We start from the raw sequence: 19,837 nt of genomic DNA, 5'->3' as shown, positions 1-19,837 counted from the left end.
TAAAACACAAGTGCTAAGGGACTCAACGGGTCAGGCAGCATCTGTGGAGAGAATGGATAGGTGCAGTTTCGGGTCAGGACTGATAAAAGGGAGATGGGAGACCCTGCCGGATGTGGGAGATGAGTGTACGAAGGAGGGCAGGGGAAAAGAGTAGGGCGACTAGGGGAGTGGGTATGGTCGATGAAGGGATAAATAGATGCACACCAGGGTGGGAGGGGATTTTGGTGTGGTGGGGGGGGTCTTGCTTATGATAATTCAGAGCACAGTCTGTATGTCCTCTAGCCCAAGGAGTTACCAAAAGGAAGAAAAATAGAAATCTTGAGTCCGTCAGAGGCCCAGCAGTTTTCTGTATGTAATCCTGCACCTTAGGGAATGTCATTTGGAATGAGACATTTCAACACTGACATGATAACATGAAAGAATAATAAGAGACTTACCATAGATTTATGCATTCTCTGATATTTGTCGTCCACAGATTCAACTGCTGATCATTGAGAGCCTCAAAGATTACTTCCAAGTAACTTTTAACCTGGACCTGCAGAATCTGCATTTGAAGAGAAAAACACCAAGATTCACCGAGGGAAGAAATAGTCATTGCTCAATCGAGACCGCAGATTCCATCTCATCTCAGGGTCAACAGACTTTTAGAGATACAGTGCGGAAATAGGCCTTCGGTGCATAGAGTCCGAACAGTGATCCCCGTACACTAACACCATCCCACTAACACTAGGGACATTTTAACAATTTTACTGTAGCCAATTAACCTACAAACCCGGACGTCTTTGAAGTGTAGGAGACCGGGGCAGCCGGAGAAAACCCATGCGGTCACAAGGAGAGCGCAGAAACTCCATACAGACAGCACCCAGAGTCAGGATCAAACCCGGATCCATGACACTGTAAGGCAGCAACTTCACCACTGCTCCACTGTGCCGCCCCCTTTCCACGTCCTGTCTGGGAAATGCTACTTTATATTCTTCTAAATTCTAAAGAAAACAAGTTGTGTAATCTGCAAACTATACAGGAGTATTACTATAACCTGACAACATTCAGCCCTCTTCACCTGCTCAAGGCTCGTTCTTCAAGATATCTAATGGTGAGTTAGTTTAGTTCAGATTTAGATTCGGTTTGGAGGTCCAGCATGGAACCAGGCCCTTCAGCCCAACGTCCACACTGACCATCCCATTCACACTTGTTCAATGTTATCCCACTTTCACATCCACTTAATGGACACTGGGGGCACTTTACAGAGAGACAATTAATCTACAAACCCGCACGTCTTTGGGACGTGGGAGGAAACGGGAGCACCCGGAGGAGACCCATGCGGTCGGTCACAGGGAGAATGTGCAAACTCCACACAGACAGCACCCGAGGTCTGGATCGATCCTGGGTCTCTCGCGCTGTGAGGCTGCGGCTGTGCTGGCTGTGCTGCCTTTCTCCATTCAGGAGTCCAGCCTGATAAATAACTCCCTCAACACTGTGCTGGAAAACCTACTGAGTGTGTTAGAGTGCACCATGCTTCAGTCACCAACTAATTCTCCCTCTGACCCTGTGCACACTCAACTGACCTTAACACCCAACAACAGTGAGCTCGTGTGCAACTGGATCCTGCCAAAGCACCCCATGCCAACAGTCAGAAATATAAGGTATAGTAAACCCTCGTCATTACAGACATGGAGGGGGGGGAGGATGGGGGGGATGTGTCCATTATTGCAGATTGTCCACTATAACTGAGATGGGGATTATCGAGTAATAGAGTGTCATGGTATAAGTAAAAGAGACAAAGAACTACAGATGCTGTTACAACGTGCTGGAGTAACTCAGCAAGTCAGGCAGCATCTCTGGAGAACATAGATAGGTGAGGCTTCGGATCAAGACCCTTATTCAGATTTTCGGTCTGGAACTGGGCCTGGAATCCAGGTGAGTTGGTGGCCGGGGCAGAGGTGAGGATCGACGGAGTCATTGGTCCGGGCCACAGGGGGCCAGAGTGGAGGTAAGGGTTTGGTGGTGGGAGCAACAACGGCTAGGGAAGCTGTGTGGGTTGGCGTTGGTGGCCCGGCCTAGCAGTGAGGAATGGTAGGTCCGTCCCCTATTGCAGGAATTCATTATAAAGAGTTCCGTAATAATGAAGGTTTACAGTTATGGCTTGGATATTTTTGATGGTAGAATTGAACAGATACTTTTTGAGAGACTGGGTTCAAATGGTGTCGATTTGCAGAGAAACTAAGGAAGAGTCCCTGACCTGTAAAATCGACCAGCTTCTCTATCCATGGATGAGTTCTTCCAGCACTCAAGAGTTATTGTTGCAAAGGCAACAATGACTATATATAGCGATTGCTCTGAAGCTATTGCTCCGATCTTCTCTCTCGCTGACCTGTCGAGTGTTTCCAGCATTTCTTATCCATCATGTGTCGTTTTTTTTAAGCTTTCAATTTAAAATGCCGATTGAATATTGAACAGACGATTTGTTTGCGATTTTGCCCTGGGCGTTCTTTTTAGCTCATTTTTTCCGCATTGCGTGATCATTTAGCAATTGTGACAATTTAATTAGGTAACTGTTGGAATGAAAGAAATGTAATGTGCTCTCACGGGCGTTTCAGCTGAGGCTTTAGTGCCAGCCCAAGGCTGGGGAGACGAGGTCTTTGATGATGTCAGGAAACCCTGAGGCTCAGGAGTACTGCGAATTATAAAATGTCTTTTGACTTTTATTGCATTCTAATTTGCAGCATACATTTTTTAGGGTCAGTGATGGAAGCATCTTCTGTGGGACCCAGTGGGGCATGAAGTGGGTGGCTCGATGGCTAAGTCAATGGTTGGTGATGTTCTGTACGCCTTCATGCTCCTGCTCAGTGCTGAACTCAGCAGGTCAGGCACCATCCATGCAGAACATGGGTAGATGATATTTCGGCCTGCTTTAGATTCAAGGGGTAAGGGAAGAGATTGATGGAGTGGTGTTGAGATCACGCTTAGATCAGCAATGACCTCGTGAGGCTGACTAGCTCCGATTTTCAATGTGCTACACAAAGCAGGACTCATTGCTGGGGCTTTTAACCTTGGTGAAGGCAGTAACATCACTTCACCTGCCGTGTCAATGGATTTCGAGGAGCTTCATGGGGCACGGCCTTCAATGTGGAAAGAGCTCCAGAACGCCACCAAGACCGGCTATGACACACCAGCTCCACCTGGTGGCCTTCAGTTGCGGTGTGACAGGCATATGCTGACATTGAAGCAAAAAAACAAACTGCTGAAGGAACTAGCATGTGAAGCAGCAACAGTGGGGATAGGAATTGTCCGCATTTCACTTCAAGACTCTGCATGTGCTGACATTGGCTTTTCCCCATTTGACTGAATTTAGACTTTTGTTTAGACTTTGAGATGGAAACGTGTCTTTAGGCCCATCGGGTCCATGCCAACCAGCGATCACCCCATATACTTGCACTGTCCTACACATTAGGGACAATTTACAATTTGTTTTACCGAAGCCAATTAACTTACAACTATGTCATTGGACATTTGAAACTTAACACAATTTTTTTGTGACTGTAAGATATGGTGACATAAAAGTAGGTACTAGATAATATGAACAATTAGACATATCTGTTGTTACATCATTCTTTTAAATCATGGAATTTTTAATACATTCCCTTGCACAGTCTATGATAGATACAAAATGCTGGAGTAAGTCAGCGGGACAGGCAACATCTCTGGAGAGAAGGAATGCGTGACATTTCGGATTGAGACCCTTCTTTAGACTGATGTCAGGGTAGTGAGCGGTACATAGATAATGAATTGTTTAGATAACGACATATAAGGTGTGAAAACAGGATAAGGCATTGGAGATTTAGGAAAATGTAAAATAGATCATTGTGAGTTGTGAGTTGTGAGATAAGCAAATAGAGATAAAATGTAGTCAAAGATTGTAAGACTGGTTGGAGATCTGGGAAGGGGGAGGGGATGGAGAGAGAGGGAAAGCAAAGGTTACTTCGTTGGAGAAGTCAATGTTCATACTGCTGGGGTGTAAGCTTGCCCAAGCAAAATATGAGGTGCTGCTCCTCCAATTCGCGTGGGCCTCACTCTGACAATTGAGGACAGAAAGGTCAGAGCAGGAACTGGGTGGGGGGGGGAAGTTAAAGTGTTGAGCAAACAAGAAATCAGATAGGTTTACGCAGACTGAGCGGAGGTGTTCAGCTAAACGATCGCCGAGCCTGTGCTTGGTCTCGCCGATATACAGGAATCTACACATGGAACAGCGGATACAGTAGATGAGGCTGGCGGAGGTTCAAGTGAAGCTGCCTCACCTGAAAAGACTGTCGGTATCCTCGGACGGAGTCGAAAGGGGAGATATAGGGACAGTATATCCTGTGGCTGCAGTGGAAGGGCCGAGTTGACCAGGGAGTTGCGGAGGGATTAGTCTCTGCGGAAAGGGGTGGAGATGGGAAGATGTGGCTAGTGGTGGGATCCCGTTGGAGGTGGCGAAAATGTCGGAGGATTATGTGCTGTATGTGATGGCTGATGGGGTGGAAGGTGAGGACAAGAGGGACTCTATCCCTGTTACAAATGGGGGAGGGGGAGGGGGAGCAAGAATGGAGCTGTGGAATATCAAGGAGACCCAAGTGAGGGCCTCATCTATAATGGAAGAGGGGAACCCCCATAACCTAAAGTTTGAGGACAGCTCCAATGATCTGGTATGGAACACCTCATCTTGGAGGCAGATGCGGCGTAGATGGAGGAATTGGCAGTAAGGGATAGAGTCTTTACAGGAAGTAGGGGGGAAAGAAATATAGTCTAGATAGCTATGGGAGTCAGTGGGTTTCTACAGCCACCCTTTTACAGTCTTCCAGAAATCAGGATGCAAGCTTGCCAGAGCTTCAATGAACAGCACCTTATTAAATTAGTTGCACCCCAATAATTTTCCATCACTTAAATCAGGTTGGGGATCCTCCATTGGACGGATTATGTAGAGTCTCATGCAGGACAATTTTTGGCTCTTCACACATTGATCAAATTATCAGATTCACTCAACTGAACACAAGGTATTTTATCTGAAACATATTTCATATACAAGTGGTTCACAGCCTGTGATTTTTATCACAATCTCCTGTTGGACAAATGGCTAAATATTTGATGCATCATGCCATGATGTAGAATGCAGTTTTTGGCTTTACAGCACAGAAGATATCAGGGTGTAAAATGCCTGGAGCATACAATTTTTATGCCAGGATCGTATCAAACCTCCCAATAAAAAAATGTCTTGTTTATTCTTTTTATCTGTATTTCTTATCATTCATTTTGAATTTCCACCGTTTTCTCATAACTGTAGCCAATAAAACAGGGTTATTCAACCCAGTTATTCTCACAATTTATACAGCCACATGTTCCCTCCAATGTGCAGGAAGGAACTGCAGATGCTGGTTTATACCATAGACACAAAATGCTGGAGTAATTCAGCGGATCAGGCAGCATCTCTGGAGAAAGTTCCAATGTTATTTAATCTGTAAGGTGACAACGCTCACAGGCCAGCGACTGATATATAAAACCGAAATATCCAAAGAATATGTTTAATGTGTTGCAAATCCTTCAGGCAACATTCTTTCCTTTGTCAGGCTGCATTTTGGGATTAGCATTGGGCTGTGCCAGCTCTGCAGCCTTGCAACTGGAGATCTCCCCCCTCATCAATAGGACAGAGGAGTGGCTGGTAAATCTGACACATCATGTCGGCCAAGCCTGCCATTCTGAACCAAACCTTCCTTGAAGAAAATCCCCCGTTAGTGACCGCAGAATGTGCTGTAACTGCAGGAATGAACTTTGGAGTTAAACTTAAGTGGCACCAAAATGCACTTGAATGAAAGCTCTTGTCATAAAAATATCATAAAGGATTTCAGAATGCTGAGGTGTGGTGTTGCAACCAAAATATTTGTGGTTTGGTGACAATAGGCTATGACGCATGTCAAGGGACAATCATAAACCGATGTCTCCCACAAAATAGTTTCAGAATTCAACTGATATTATCAGGGACTGCTTATCATTAAAGGGTCCATTTGTTAACCCTTATTTTGAGTTCTTTATGATACCAATCATCTCAGTTCCAGTGATAAGGAAAATTAAGAATTCAAAACGGTCGAAGCAAGGAAATTCAATAGAATGCCACCGTGGTAAGGCTCCGTTAACAATGTCCATCATTTCATGCAGTCACTAGATAGCTACTGGCACTCACCTTCAGTACAAATGTGTTTATGTTATCTGGCATCTCGAGCTGCGTGCATGTCCTTATCTCTGTAATTGCAGAACACGGAGTACTGTGCTTCGGTTTGGAACACTGCAAAACAAGCATACAAACAGAAATATATAAATACACGTTTATTACAAGATGTAATCTCGTTATTGCGATCTAATTCCAGTATTATACCTTGATCCATCTTTGAGCCACTAAAGTTGTCCTGATTTCTGTCTGCCCCCTCTCTCTCTCCGCAATAGCTATAATGCTTACTCCAATGTGGCAAGGAATGAGAACCACCCGAGAGAAAATATTGCTGCAGGCATGGGAATTCACCCGATAAAAAACACATCACTAAACATTTATGTCGAGTTTGGTTCGGTTTTTGTACAAACGAGGGGTGCAACAAGCAGCTGGAAGCTTCTCCCTGATTAATGATGGGATTCCTATCAATGTGCATCTGGCAAAGCAGTGATATGTGAAGACCTTGAAACAAGGGAACCAAGGAGAGAAACAGTAAATGGGGGCTGACTGCACTGACGGAGCAGGTCATGCTCTTACTAATCTATTACTGGCTCGGAGGTCAGGTCTCAAAATACATCTTGAGACAATGTTGGCCAGGACTCAACTGCACACTAGGCGCGTGGAAAGTCATCACACAATTACAATGCCCTAGAATTCCTATTAAATGGCTACCACATATTAGTAACAACACATGAAGAGAATGGCATGTTCAAATGTTCAAAAGTCATTACTTGCTGATGCATATGTCCTGATTTCTGCTTGGCAGCCCCGAGGGTGTATTTAAGTACCCAGCTGTGCGAGGGCGATAAAAAAAAACTACAACCCTTTGCCGCTACAAATATTGCTGCCATAAAGCTGCTGTCTTTGGAAGTTAGCAAGCCTGCCTGTCAGTAATGTAGTTAAATGCGGCCACACAGGCACCCAGAAAGCCCAATGCATCATTAAACACATCATCGCCATGGAAACCGTTTTAGGCCTTCTGTGATACACAAATCATCCAGATGGTTAGCGGTTAACAGGTAGGTGTCAATTCTCTCCATCTCTCCATCAAGCAACTCACTGGCCACTTAAAGACTAATTTATAAAATCTAACCAAGCAACTGCAGAATCTCTACATGATACCCGACAAAAACAAAGTCATCTTTCAAGCTGTTGATCATACACAGAATATAATTTTAAAGAATGGAGAGTTGGGGAAACTGCTTTTTCCGAGATCCCTTCAGATCTTTAATTGCAGAGTTTATGACTGGGCCCAGTGTGCACCAGGTCACGGCTCTCAAAGTGCCTGCACCTTTTGGCACACGGTGCAAAGTAATTTAGAAAATGCACATAGCTCTGCAAAAGGTTAAAATCTGAACACATTTGACTGGCAATGGTTTGAATCTTGGGACTGACACACTGAATGAAGGTGGCATATCACCCATTTACAACATCATGCACATTTTGCTTTAGCATCAGAATTCCAAACGGTAGTGGATCCATGCAGCAAGAAATACCCTGCACTCATTATCCACTGCATCTTTACAGGGAGCAGTTTATAAATTTATAAATAACAAAAAGCATATTTATTAATGGAGATTAGGTATAAATTATTCACGAGATCAAACAATTGCTTAAAAATGAAGTAATAAAACAATAGGAGGCCCAAGGAACTGCAGATGCTGGAATCTTGAGTAAAACACAAAGTGCTGGAGTAACTCAGCAAGTCAGGCAGCATCTGTGGAGGGAATGGACAGACAGCATTTTGGGTCGGGACCCATCTTCAAACTGTGACCCAAAACGTAACATATCCATGTTCTCCAGAGATGCTGCCTGGCCCGCTAATTATACCAGAATCTTGTGTTTTAATTAAAGAAGCAACCTTTCTCTTGTATATTTTCAATTCTAGCAAGTCGCAAAATATTTACCCCTGAATGAAACAGTAGCTGCCTCAAGTGGAAACCAAATGGCCACTGTAAACCCGCATGCCTTCACCACCAGAGCACTGAGGCCGATTGATATCTGGAAAACAACCAGGTTTGCTCCTAACTAACCCCCGCTATATCATACTGCCGAGGAGGCACCCTGCAAAACACGGACCGCTTCCATTGACAGGTTTCTCCTGGGATAAGGAAAGCAGACATTCATGATGAGCTGTTAAGAATTATGGAGAGAAGACAGGAGAATGGGGTTGAGAGGCAAAGATAGATCAGCCATGATTGAATGGCAGAGTAGACTTGATGGGCCGAATGGCCTAATTCTGCTCATAAGTTATGAACCTATGACAATCATCTTCAGTTCACGACACAGTCTGAGGATCAAGACCCCCAAATGCAGTGCTTAACTCAGGGTCCATGCGGCAGGAGCGATCTCAGTGCAGCTCTCCACACCCCAGACACAGATACCTACCGCTTGCACCTCAAAGCATTGGCAGGATGACAGAAGCGACACAGGGTGTTCCTCTCCCAGCACCATACGCTCAGCCTCAACTACACTCAGCCAGCTTTCCCATCACTCACATGCCCACCATCAGACTCCTTAACCTGGCCCAAATTCCTTCATGCCTAGAAATTACAATGGGGGATGTGATTCAAGAAAGTCTCCTTGGCCAAAGGCCAACATTCTGACGCATGGGAATCTGTGGACATGATCAAAGCGGAGGAGGAGCATGCGTGATGGCACTGAGAATCAAGTTTGTTGAGGGCACACCAGCTCGTGTACCCGATGCAAGGAGCTCGCCATCTCCCCGCGGCCCGCACACCTGTGGCAGAGACTGCATGTCCCACTGTGGATATGTCCATCTCCATCCCTAGGGGCTGCCCAGGAAGGATAGAAGATAAACAGCACTGTTACAGGGCTGCTTCAACAACCCATCTCCAAAGCATGACCTCCACCATCCAGCTCAAGGCCAATAGGTGCGTAACTGAAAAGTTATAGTATTCCACACCGTGCATCTGCAACAATCTAAATGCATGATAGAATGGCACAGCAGAGAGACCATTTTGCCCAACGCACCTCTCCTAGCTCAGTTACGCAACTAACTAATTCCACTGGATCAAGCATCTAATCCATTCAACCACAGCAGTGTAAATGTGGTCCCAAATGTCATCTTGTGAACTTTAAACTAATTTGACAGATGAACACTGCCATTAACAGAACCATACCCTCGACTTCTTTTAAAGTTTTGTTATTAAAATGCTCAACTAAAATTGGGAATTAAAGTTTTTGACTAAATTCTATCTTTGAAAGCACAGTGTACAGAAATTAATTCAGCATAAAAGAATTGATTTAATTGCAGCAATAAATTCTATTGCAACGAGAAACTGTACATGCTGGAATCTTGTGCAAAACTCAAAGTGCTGAGGGAACTCAGCGGGTCAGGCAGCGTCTGTGGAGGGGATGTTTTGTGCTTTGCTCAAGGTTCCAGCATCTGAATTTTCGGGTCAGGACCCTTCTTCAGATTCTATTGAGACATTGTTGTAGAAAATGCTCAGAATAGCAGAAGAAGGGTTCCGACCCAAAACGTCACCTGTTCCTTTTCTCCAGAGATGCTGCCTGATCCGCTGAGTTGCTCCAGCACATTGTGTCTATCTTCGGTATAAACCAGCATCTGCAGTTCCTTCCCATTCATAATAGCGGATCAACTGATGGAAGATCATAGTCTTAAAATATTGTATATTTTTGTCCTCAGAGGCTGGAATTGCTATGCAGTTCTACTTTTTACTTCATGATAGAAAACTCAGAATAATTACTAAACAAACACTGAAGATGTCAAAGTTCAAAAGTCAAGAGTGTTTTATTGTCATGTGTCCCAGATAGAACAATGAAATTCTTACTTGCTGCAGCACAACAGAATATGTAATCGTAATAATTAACAAAAACTCAGAAAAAAACCCCAAAAACAGTGCAATAATAATAATAATAATCTATTGTAGTTCAGAGCTTATGAGGTTGTAGTGTTTAATAGCCTGATGGCTGTAGGGAAGAAGCTGTTCCTGAACCTGTACGTTACAGTTCTCAGGCTCCTGTACCTTCTTCCCGATGGCAATGGTGAGATGAGTGTGTGGCCAGGATGGCGTGGGTCTTTGATGATGTTGGCTAACTTTTTGCGGCAGCGACTACGATAGATCCCTTCGATGGTGGGGGGGGTCAGAGCCGGTGATGGCCTGGGCAGTGTTATATCAAGATTATTCCTTATATCAAGGTTTGGAGATCTATACTATATGGTGTTTAGCATTAGTATACAAATCTTTCGGTTTATAATTAATCTGGCTGCTGGATGGTTAGAGCTTCTATTTTATGACAAGATTATGGGATTTGTTTTGGAATCATGTTCAATTACTCTGTCTACGTGCAAGACTGAGCTAAGTCGCAGCTTCCATGATGCAGCTGACGGCACAACCCGAGAATTCAGAATGTAATTTATGGAAAAACCAAAAGGGCTGTTCTGTTAAAATTTCTCCCAACAAGTTCAGGAGGAAAATGATGTATAGAAGAGGGAAAGAAAAATGATCGGCATTATTCAATATATAGCACAGGAACAGGCCCATCAGCCCACAATGCCCATGCCGAACATGATGCCAAGCTAAACTAATTTCCTCTGCATGCACATAATCCACACCCTCAATTCCCTGCTTATCCATGTACTCACCCAGAAGCTTCTTAAATGCCACTATTGTACCTGCTTCCATCACCACCCCTGGCAGCGCATTTCAGGCACCCACTACTCTGTACAAAACAAACTTGTCCCCCAATGCTAATGGCTTCTGAACAGCACATCAGTGCTACTACCAGAGTCGTGGTTAATACAATATTCGCACGACACACAAACATCCCTGCTTTTCCAACCAGCATTCTTCCCTCAACTCCTTAAAATAAACTAAAGGCTCCATCAATCTCATTGTTCAAGTAATGTAAAAAAAAAATGGCTGATTTGTTTGCGTAACAGCTTGCATTGGAAACAAGGCATGGTGATGCTTCTGAGAAGTACCTAGTTCCTTTTTCCTTTAACATTTTGTGAAATATCGGTCAATGACTGCAATGAAGCTGGGTCTAAATTAAGAATGACTAGAAGTGATCAACAATCTATAAAGGAAGTATTTCTTAATTTCCCAGTCAAATTCCTCTTTCTCAATATTTTTCTGAATAAGAATTATTGCAGCACATCCACCTAGCCCACAAACCCAAATACCACTTGGTCTTTTTCCATTTAAACGCTGAAATTTTCTATTTCATCTTTTGTAACAGGCCATTCGGCCCACCACATCCACACTAACCAAAGGGCACCCATTGTAGTTAAGCCTATCTCCCATGGCCTTCCATGCCGAGGGATTGCTGTACTTAGTTGAGGAACAGGGCATGGTTTGGAAAGGTATTACAAGATTTGGGGATCTTGGTTGAGTAACCGTACATAAATCTTCCTGTTTATAATTTAGGGTTGTGGTTAGGTTTCCAATCAAACGGGCTACTCTGTCCTGGAAGGTCAGTGTCAAGTCATATAGCACAGAAATGGGTCCTTTCCTGGAAATTGAAACAAGGAATTGCAGATGCTGGTTTACAAAAAAAGGCACAAAGTAGTGGAGTAACTCAGCAGGTCAGGCAGTACCTTCAGACTGATGAAGGGTTCCAACCCAAATCGTCACCTATCCATATTTCCTGGGATGCTGCCTGTCCTGTTGTCACTCCAGCATTTTGTCCTTTCTTGGAAAGGCAAGGTCTCAGTCATAATGTTAACACCTTTTATATTAACACACAGAACAGTACAACACAGGAATTGGCCCTTCAGCCCACAATGGTTGGGCCGAACATGATGCCAAGACCAACTCTCAGCTGCAATTTGCATACAACCCAATAAATGATTGTGCGTGTGTTTGTGTAGGTGTACACAGGTCCCTTTGTGTTTGCATGTGACCCTATCCTATGATCATAGCTATGATTGCAATAATTGGATCGCTTTGCAGCTCATTTCAGTCCACAATGGGAACATCCATCACAATTCATTCAGCAGATAGATATTGACAAGAGATTAATGTAATTTTGATGACACAGATAATTTTTTTATGAAACACTGGCACTTAGTCAAACAACTCTAGTGTGTAATAATTTCAAAATTCAATAAATAATTAGGCATAAAACAAGGTAGCTGTCATCGTACACAACCTACACCCGTAGTGCAATCAAAGACAGTTCATAGAAGATTATTGTTGCTAAGGTAAGGTTATTGATGCGTCGTAGTTAAGAGCCTGAAGATTACCAGGAAGAAGCTATTCTTGACCCTGGTGCTCATAAGTAGTGTTTGTCATTAGTATATGGTGCACTGTTTACTCTGTGAGCTTCATGTGAACAAGGAATTTCACTGCACCCTGATGTACATCATAATAAACAAATCTATTTTTTCATAAGCACGTCTAAGTAATAGATATTAATCAGTTATTCAATCGCCGGAGTGCTTTGACCTGCCAGCAAGTAATTAGGAGCAAGGACACGGTTGGCACCACCATCTCCTCTATAGTTCCACACGGCAAACAGGCTGCTGACACCTCTCAGATTTGCACCATTGATCAGGATAATTAACACGTTGACTTACAACTGGTAATCACTGGGGAAGTTATGAACAAGGCCATTGTTTTCAACAAGCAGCCAGTGGCAGCATCAGGTGGTAGGAATCAATGGTCAAAGCACTTAAAATGAAGTTACCTTGTCTTTACAACTCAATGTCTCCAAAACTCAATATTGGTGTATAGGAAATTGGTGACTACATGTGTCTTTTTATAATACTGCACACAAAAATGAGATATATGGGGTCAAATTTCAAAATCCTTCAAAAAAGTTGACAAGCACTTTATTGGGTTCATGACTAACATAGTTTCAACAACAAATATAAGAAAAGATCGCATATTGACGGCAAGTTTCCAAAAATGGCATCAGAACACACAAATACATTTTGTGTAACGGTTGTTGCGTGGTGTCCAACAGTGACCTGGTTGGCACAGTAAGTTTCTTATTCCTTTCTATGTTTATGAATACCACATGGAACAATAAAATTGCCAACACCATTTCCACTTCATTCACCTGATCATGTAGTAGAATACTGCATCCACCTGAGTGGACACGGCAACGTGCGTTACACATCATACACACAAACGTACGTTGCGGTGGACACTAAAAAAACGTTCGTTTTGACATCCCAGCAAAAACCAAGCATTTTCACCAATGTGTTCTAAACGGTACATTACCTTATGGATCTGAGCGACATCGATGACCAATGATTCGTAAGAACTTTTGATTTGGGCTGTTTTTTTGGTAAGTGAAATATCTCCATAACGGTCGTTCCCGAAGTTGACACAAAGGAATTAAGTTAGCGACTTGGTCCGTACGAAAGGTAAACAAGAGACAGAGTGTCGCCAAATTGAACATTGGCTCAGTTTCTTAGTTCTGATAACCAATTTATGTCAAAACATTTTTTTTATTGATTTAAAAAAGTCGAAAATATATCGTAAACGGTCATTGCGTTTTTTACACCACAATGTTTTTGATATATTAAATTGGAAAATAAGAAAAAATAAATCTCACCCAAAAATTGCTACTATCATAGGATACCTCGTTGGGTGTTTGAAAAGCATTAGAGGATTGGAACCTCCGTGATTGAACGTACGGAGGTACTGACCCCGATAACGGTCGTTGTGACAATGGACACAAAGCACAACGACCGTTACACGATCTTTACTGTATTGTATTATCTTTCATTTCCTGTGTTTTTCTCCTGGTATTGATGAAGTTATTAAGCCTAGATCTTTATCAAGACATGTATATATATATATATATATATATATATATGAGGGGCCCTATGAAGTTTATTTATGAATTAAATATTCATGACTAAATGTGGCACCGTTTTTAATGTCTCATTTTTGGTGTCCAAATTGGTGGTAAAACGATGAATATTTGTCTGTCATGAAAAAAGTTTTTGACTTTCGGTCTTGAAGTTATCTAATTTATAGCTGCTATTTATAAGGTTTCAGTAATGGGTAGATTTTTGTTAAGAACAGTGTATTGGTGTAAAAAACTGAATACTAATCTTGTTCGTCAAAATCTCTCCAGTGTTGTAAAAAGACACATATCTGTCTGGTCAACTGTCCCAACAAAATTCAATGAATTCTCTCGGAAGGGAAGGTCAAGAGGGTAAAATCCGCACAGAGAAAAATCTGCCAACATTACCCGCCACGACTACTTGCAACAAAATGTGAGTACTATATGATGACAAAAGACATACATTTGAACAAGCTTTTGTGCAATCTGGGGATCTCAGATTGCACAAAGTGAACGCTGCATTGCCGACAACCCTATACAGCTTTGCTGAAATCACCATCACATTCTACATTCACACCATTAAACACACGACACCTATTCCATCAATTTAAAGCCAGCATTTCCTTATACATTTGGATTAGCACTTTTAAACTTGAGGTGCTTTCATTAAACCAAGCCTGGAAAACCTGTGGCAGCTCAAGAGCTTCTTCATGAAGCCTGACTTGGAGGTAATAAGAAAATAATGGTCATTTACATGTGGCCTTTGATGGTAATCAACATCAGTATAAAGTCTGAACAAGCCCAGTGATGCAGCAGTAGACTGCTGCCTTGCAGCGCGAGAGACCCGAGTTTGATCCTGACCACGGATGTTGTCTAGTACCACTTTGTATGTTCTCCCTGTGACCCTGTGTACTCTGGTTTCCTTCCACAAATATGTACAAGTTTGTAGGTTAATTGGCTTTGGTAAGTTGTAAAATGGTCCCTAGTGTGTCGGATAGTGCTAGCGTTCAGGATGATCACTGGTCGGCATGGACTCAGTGGGCCGAAGGGCCTGTCACTAAAGTCTAAAAGTGTATTTTGTGGGCGGAAAGGCACTAGATTCGTCTGTTATCAACTTTGTTTTGGCATGGTGGGAACAATGGCCGGCATCATCATCCATTCACCTTGGAAAGGCAGCATGTGAATGCATTTAACAGTTGTTTCAGCTGCTCACCTCAAACACACACTAGCTGTACATTTGACCAGGAGTCAGTTACTACATTTTGGCATTGACACCTGGGCAACACATCAACATTTCATACTCTCTCAAATATTCATTTTAGTTTCTGCGGATATTTCAGCATGTTTTGCAAATAATTGTACTGGTGTCACAAAATCTCAATATCTTTTGAGTTTTTACGGTGGGAATTAAGTGCTCTTATTAACGTTAAGTAAAACATGACCACATTGTATGTCACTTATGAAAATACTTTAATACCTTAACAACACGGTGTGCCTCAACCAAATCACTCTTTGGCACATTGCCTGGATACGCAACACATCACTGCCATCACAGCACCCAGAGCACATTGGCACATCGTGGCAATCACGAGGAATTCCCAGTAATGAAAATACTTGTAGAATTGGTATTAAAAGGGATCGCTACAAAACATTCAACACATCCAACATGAGCTAGATGGTGGATCCGTCAATGGAAAGGAGCAACACCGGCCCACATTAACGCTCCACGGGAGCACTGGTGGAGGACAGGGTTACTGTCAAAATCCTTACACCGGTGTCAGTATTGCAATTCTCCATACACTATGCTCTATTGCCCCCTTATAGTACTCACATTCCCAGGTTAGCATCCTGCACATAAAGCAGGCAACGAGTGTAATTCACTTCAATGCTAAATGTGCAACTGTGTTTTAATACCTTGCATGATTCTAGTAATGGGAATCAATTTTTTGCTAAAATTCATCCTTCTGGAGGACATACTCACGGTGCGCAAATATAATAATATGCAGCCGAATCGAATGTGATAACACTTTAAAAGTTCTGTTGTTGTGTGGATGTTTCATAACTTGCAGAAGGCGTAATATGGACAACCATTCCTAGAAAATATTATGTAGAGATATATAAAATCTTGGAGATATTTTGCTTGGCGCTCAGCAACGTTTGGAGCTGTAGGTATTCTAGTGCAAATGGGCAGTTTGACACACAGTTCCAGTGGAACGCCAGCCAGGGATGACTATGATCAGGGTCATCACGTGCTCTCTGTGTATTTTGAAAATAGGAAGGATTTTCTGAAAACAAAATACTCTTTCAAAATATTAATTTCCTTTTCCTACCACACTGCATGTTCCATGCAGAAGACCAGCCCTTTCAGCAGTCACAGGATGCCACAGAGCTTGGGCAGACAAAATGTAGAAACAAGGAAGTGCAGATGCTGGTTTACAAGAAAAAGACACAGTGCTGGAGTTAGGCAGCATCACTAGAGAACACGGATAAGTGAAGTTTCGGGTCGGAATCATTCTCCAGAGTCTTTCTTTATTGGTGTTTGGGGCGAGGGGAAGGGAAAATTCAAATAACTCAAACTCCCAAACAGAACCTACTAACATGGTGTGTAAGCGCTTTGCTTTTGAATATAGGGCATTGTAGCATGTTTAGCTCAAAAGTAAATCATCAGCATTTACTGGTGCATTTCTAAGACTAAAACTAGCACAGCTATTCACTGGAAAGCAAAAAACAACCGCAGATGCTAAATATTTTAACTGAAAATACTAGAATTACTCAGCAGGTCGGGCAGGATCTGCAGTTAGAGTAAGAACAAAACAGATGACGTTTTAACGGCCTTTTATTAGAGTTGGAAAAATAAGAAAACAAAGATTACATTTTTTTTTTAAAACAGAAAATGCTGGAAGCACGACAGGTGAGGTCGTATTTGTGGGGAGAGAAACAGAGATAACTTTTCAGGTTGAGGGTGCTTCAACAGAATGGGGGGGGGGGGGGGAGACAAAAGTTGGATAAGCTGCAGGCAGATGGTGCTTTAAATTGTGGAGATGGGGAGGGATAGAGACAGCAAAGGGACTACAGGTGATTGAGTAGAGATTACGATTATCCAGTTGACAAGAACATTATTAACGCCTTATAAAGGTGGGGGTGGAGCGGTGTGCAATGAGTGCTTGCTAATCGTACATGATTCATCAGGCACATGAAGGAAGATTAATTAGGGCACCAGAGTCCACCAGGGTCAATCAGTTCATTTTCTGTTTCATTTAATTACATCTTTTTATTGCCCTGATGTTGAGCAGTAAAAGCATCACGCTAGGTAAACATATAATCTGATAGCATTGTCCTGTTGAACTCTGCTTCTGACATTCAGTTCCATTGCTTACTGTGCAGAGATGCAATTGTCAGAGATTCTGTGCAGGCAACAATTGACAAAGGTTTACCCCACTGACACAAGACTGGGCTTCAGATTTTACAAAGTTGCCGGCGGGCAGCAATAACCTGCACATTCAGATTGACCACCGAGTCCGTACATTAATGGCAACTCCATTTGTAACAATAATGTCACTACTTGGATTTCAGTGCTGTATTTTTATTCAAAAAAATTATTCAGAATAAAATACAAAACAAAAAAGTTTAAAACGTTTATACCCTGTACATTCAATATTGCTAGCGTTATACCCAGTAGCCCGTCTATCTTCATGTAAAACACCCCGGTCACGTATGTGGACCCCTAATGCGATCTTAGTGCTGCTCTCTCATCTTCACTACACAGATTCAGCTGCTCATGTGCATGCACGTTGAGGTATGATAATAATCATTACTGTCCAATTTGCCAAAATTATGTGTTTCTCGGAGAATACAAGTCTAACACACCTTGCTGCTGAATTTCAGGCACATTTAAGATTCAAGAGATTCAAGAGACATTTATTGTCACATGCACATTGGTACAGTGAAATTTGGGGTTACTATACAGCCATATGAATAAAAAACACAGAACATGATAGTCTTTAACATAGACATCTCCACACAGCGGAATCAAAGTCTCCCACTGAGAGGGTAGGCACCGGTTCAGTCATCCTCCTCTTTGATGTTCTTCCGTGGTCAGGGCCTCATGAGCCCCCCCGCAGTCGCCGCAACGGTGGCCCGATGTTCAGGCCCTCTCGCCGGGATGATGGAACTCCGACGTCAGAAGAACACCCTCAGCGGCTTGGACTTCCGAATCGGCCACTTCTTACCGGAGACTGCGGCTCCTGAAGTCCACAGGCCGCGCTGGACGGAGATTCACACTGGCGGCCCTCGGCAAAGGGATCTCAGGACTCCACGATGTTGAAGTCAGCGCCGCCCGCAGCTGGGAGCTCCGCAAACCACAGCTCCATGATGTTGAAGCAGTAGGCCAACCATTCCGGAGCTTCAAACAGCGATCCAGGTAAGGCATCGCCCACTCCGCGATGAATCCAGTGCTGCACCGTTGCTGAAGCTCTGGTTGGTCTCCGGCAGGAAGGGCCACGCCAATCCAGTTGGTAGGCCGCAAGTGGGGATGGGGGGGGAGCAAGCGCAAGGATGCGAAAGGTAAAAATAATCTCACTAGAGGAAAAATGTGGCCTCGGCCATTGAAGTGCTACCATCAACTACTTGGCTGCACACCAGCGGTCAAACTCAACACCTCGGTGATCTGTAAACTTGACTATTTTCTGCACAAGTTCAATGTTTCCTGTGGGTTTAGGTAGAAGAGAAACAGAGCTGCTTCCACAACAAATAGTGAAACATATCCAATCAAGATTGCATCTATTTGTTCTAAAAATTATCGAGAGCTCGTCATCTATTTGTATTAAGAAATCTTTCTTACAATGGATCACTTGTATCCATTGGAAAAAGTAGTGCAGCCAATTCAATAGCTAATAAATGAGAAACTTGTGCCAAAGCCACTTCTTATTCAAGAAAATACATCCCCAGTCCCTCAACATGTAGGGTAAGGAGTGGGACATTCGGTTCTATAAACCTGCTCTGCATTCAGTTGAGGCAAAAAACAAAATAATGGATGGCACAATGGCACAGCTGGTAAAGCCGTTGCCTCACAATGCCAGGTACCACAGTTCAATCCTGACCGCAGGTGTTGTCTATGTGGAGATTGCGTGTCCTCCCTGTGACCACGTGGGTTTTCTCCAGGTGCTCCGGTTTCCAACCACATCGCAAAGGCGTGCAGGTTTGTAGGTTAATTGGCCTCTGGAAATTGCCCCTGGTGTGTAGGGGGGAGTGGTTGCGAAACATAGAGCTAGTATGAACGAGTGGTTGTTGGTCTGCGTGAACATGGTGAGTCAAAGGGCCTGTTTCCATGCTATATTTTTCAATCAATTAATTAATCAATTGCAATTCTGAACTCCCCTCTGAAAGCTTCCTATGTACGAGGCATAATGTGCAGCAGAACTTCTCTTTCATGATCTTCATTGCACCGACTTGGTGCTTCAATAGAACGAGAAGGAGGACTTTCCACAGTGAGTTCAGTCTCCGATATCTTTGTTACTGCCTTGGTTCCAACTCCAGTCCTAAATTGGAAAAACCTCCCTTATCCAAGTATGTGTCAAAATACAAGCACACCAGCCAAAAAGCCAACATAATTGTTATTTCTTCAAGTATCATTTAAGTGAGCACGAATCAGACAGCAGTAAATGTCAGATGGAGTCTTGGAAGTAATCAGGAATGAATGGATGAAAGTCTGCAGGATGCAGATGCAGTTGAAATAAAATCAGGTTCAAAATCCTATGCAGTTTTCTTCCTTCCAATAAAAAAGTAACATGGAGCCTATTTGGCCTGACGGCTCCA

At 43.0% G+C, this 19,837-nt stretch overlaps 1 protein-coding gene across 7 annotated transcripts in view; it reads right to left on the bottom strand.

Moving 5' to 3' along the window:
- The window catches only part of sh2b3 (SH2B adaptor protein 3), a 133,555-nt gene that overhangs the window by 27,673 nt on the left and 86,045 nt on the right, over window positions 1-19,837 (bottom strand). For all 7 annotated transcript variants that reach the window (XM_055655807.1, XM_055655804.1, XM_055655810.1 and 4 more), the window contains exons 3-4: window positions 6,212-6,313; window positions 438-544 (exon numbers count right to left, since the gene is read on the bottom strand). In XM_055655807.1, coding sequence (XP_055511782.1) covers window positions 438-544; window positions 6,212-6,313 — 209 coding nt within the window. The remainder of the gene's footprint in view (window positions 1-437; window positions 545-6,211; window positions 6,314-19,837) is intronic.

This window comes from Leucoraja erinacea, chromosome 25 (assembly GCF_028641065.1).
Source record: "Leucoraja erinacea ecotype New England chromosome 25, Leri_hhj_1, whole genome shotgun sequence".
NCBI lineage: Eukaryota > Metazoa > Chordata > Chondrichthyes > Rajiformes > Rajidae > Leucoraja > Leucoraja erinaceus.
The sequence above is the reverse complement of the archived record's forward strand: the minus strand, read 5'-3'. Positions and strand labels throughout refer to the sequence as shown.